Raw genomic sequence first — 1,696 nt, forward strand, 5'->3', positions numbered from 1 at the left:
AGTACTTGAGTAAGAACAGCACTACTTCCTCATGTCTTTACTCCATTAAAAGTAAAAACAGCCATGCTGTAAACCTGCTGGGTTCTCAGTCATCCAGGTCATAATTATTCCTAAAAAGTTAAAATCAATCCTCTGGACTTTGTTTCCAAGTTTGAAGACGTTTCTCTTCCATTCAGGAAGATTTTTCAATTCCAAATGTCAGAAATAGCGTTTAGTTCCAGGTTTTATCCAGCAGCCCAACAAAGCCTGGCTTTAGTTTAGAAAACATGCAGATAGAGATGGACTGGGATTTTCCCACATAGATGCGTTCTAACTACAGGTTTAATCTTCTCTCAGGTCCAGGAGTCGATCACGGTCTTCTCGGAGTCGCTCCGGATCCAGATCCAGATCCCGCTCCGCTTCTCCAGCCAAGCGCAGCCGCGCTCCCAAATCCCGGAGTTCTTCTCCTACGTGAGTTCACTGGCTGTGATGGTTTGATGATGAATGGACGCCACCTCTCTCTTGTTTCCTAAAGCGTTTCAGAACATCAAAAAAAAAATATCGGTCAAAAGCAGCACAACTAAATTCTAGCTGCAGTTTTACTGTTGAACTCAGGGATCTTCAATCAGGCTGTTGGCTAGCAATGCGTACGGGCGTACATGTACGCCTTTTACTAAAAATATTAGAAATCGTACGCCCTGTTTTTGGGATGGACGGCGTTGGCACGGCCTCATTTCCTCCAGCAGTCTAAACCTATAGCAGCAAATACAGTTGTATATAAAATAGATATTTTTAGTTTTCATATTTCTCTCTTTATTACACATTTTTTTTAAATAAACTTTCATTCACACCGTTTAAAAATCAGTGTTTTAAGCATTTTTCTCTGCTTCCATCTCTGCTATTGATCATCTTTTTTAAACACCAGAAAAACAGTAACTGTGAAACATGAAGATAATCTCATAAAATCACAATAATGAAATGTAATCCCACTGGATCTGGTTTGTAGTCCTTTTATTTGTGCAGCCAGAGGTAGAATAAAAACCGGGCATCCTGAGAATTAGCTCTGGACGTTTGCTAAGTTTACGAAATTGAAATTATGTATTAAAACAGGAAATCAGATTAATCAGTTTGTCACCAGTGAAAGGTTCTTTCATTCAGACAGATTGTCAGGTTGGACGGTTCACAGGATTCAGAGCGTCTGAAGTCAGAAAGTAGGATTAGCCTCAACTGACGCTTTGTTCCGCACCACACACACATATATTTGACTAATATTCAGTTTTTTGATGTTCTGTCCTTTAAACTTAGAAAAAAGATGAAATTGTAAATGTTCCACAGCGCTGTACAGAAATCAAAGATGCTAATCTTCTTGTTTCACTTTAGCTCCAATCCAGCATCGAGCGCCTCTTCCTCTAAAGGCCCGGCTCCAGACACCCGATTGGGAGAGGAGAATAAGGGCCACCAGCTGTTACTAAAGATGGGTATGCTTATTCCTGCATTTTATTCTCACTATGGTGCAAATAAAATTCTCATTTTGTATCAGAAATGGTTTCCTATGATGGAGTATCAGGGCCGGGCTACAGAGTTTTATATTTTATTACGAGAATAAAGTCATCATACAACAAAATGTTTCAGAAAGAAAGCTTGGAGCTCCGCCCACCAGGTGACGGTCGACCAGCTCCACCAATCAGCAACCAGAGTCCACTTTGACATCCTGCCC

The 1,696-nt window shown here is 40.6% G+C and overlaps 1 protein-coding gene across 1 annotated transcript in view; it reads left to right on the forward strand.

Annotated features, from left to right (window-relative positions):
* The first annotated feature begins 327 nt into the window (after positions 1 to 327).
* The window catches only part of LOC107098434 (calcium homeostasis endoplasmic reticulum protein-like), a 3,232-nt gene continuing 1,863 nt past the window's right edge, over positions 328 to 1,696 (forward strand). Inside the window, exons 1-2 of the mRNA XM_015396131.1 lie at positions 328 to 450; positions 1,360 to 1,457. Of these exons, the coding sequence (XP_015251617.1) occupies positions 1,454 to 1,457 (4 nt within the window). The 5' untranslated portion in view covers positions 328 to 450; positions 1,360 to 1,453. The remainder of the gene's footprint in view (positions 451 to 1,359; positions 1,458 to 1,696) is intronic.

This window comes from Cyprinodon variegatus, unplaced genomic scaffold, assembly GCF_000732505.1.
Source record: "Cyprinodon variegatus isolate N-32 unplaced genomic scaffold, C_variegatus-1.0 Scaffold777, whole genome shotgun sequence".
NCBI classification, from domain to species: Eukaryota; Metazoa; Chordata; class Actinopteri; order Cyprinodontiformes; family Cyprinodontidae; genus Cyprinodon; species Cyprinodon variegatus.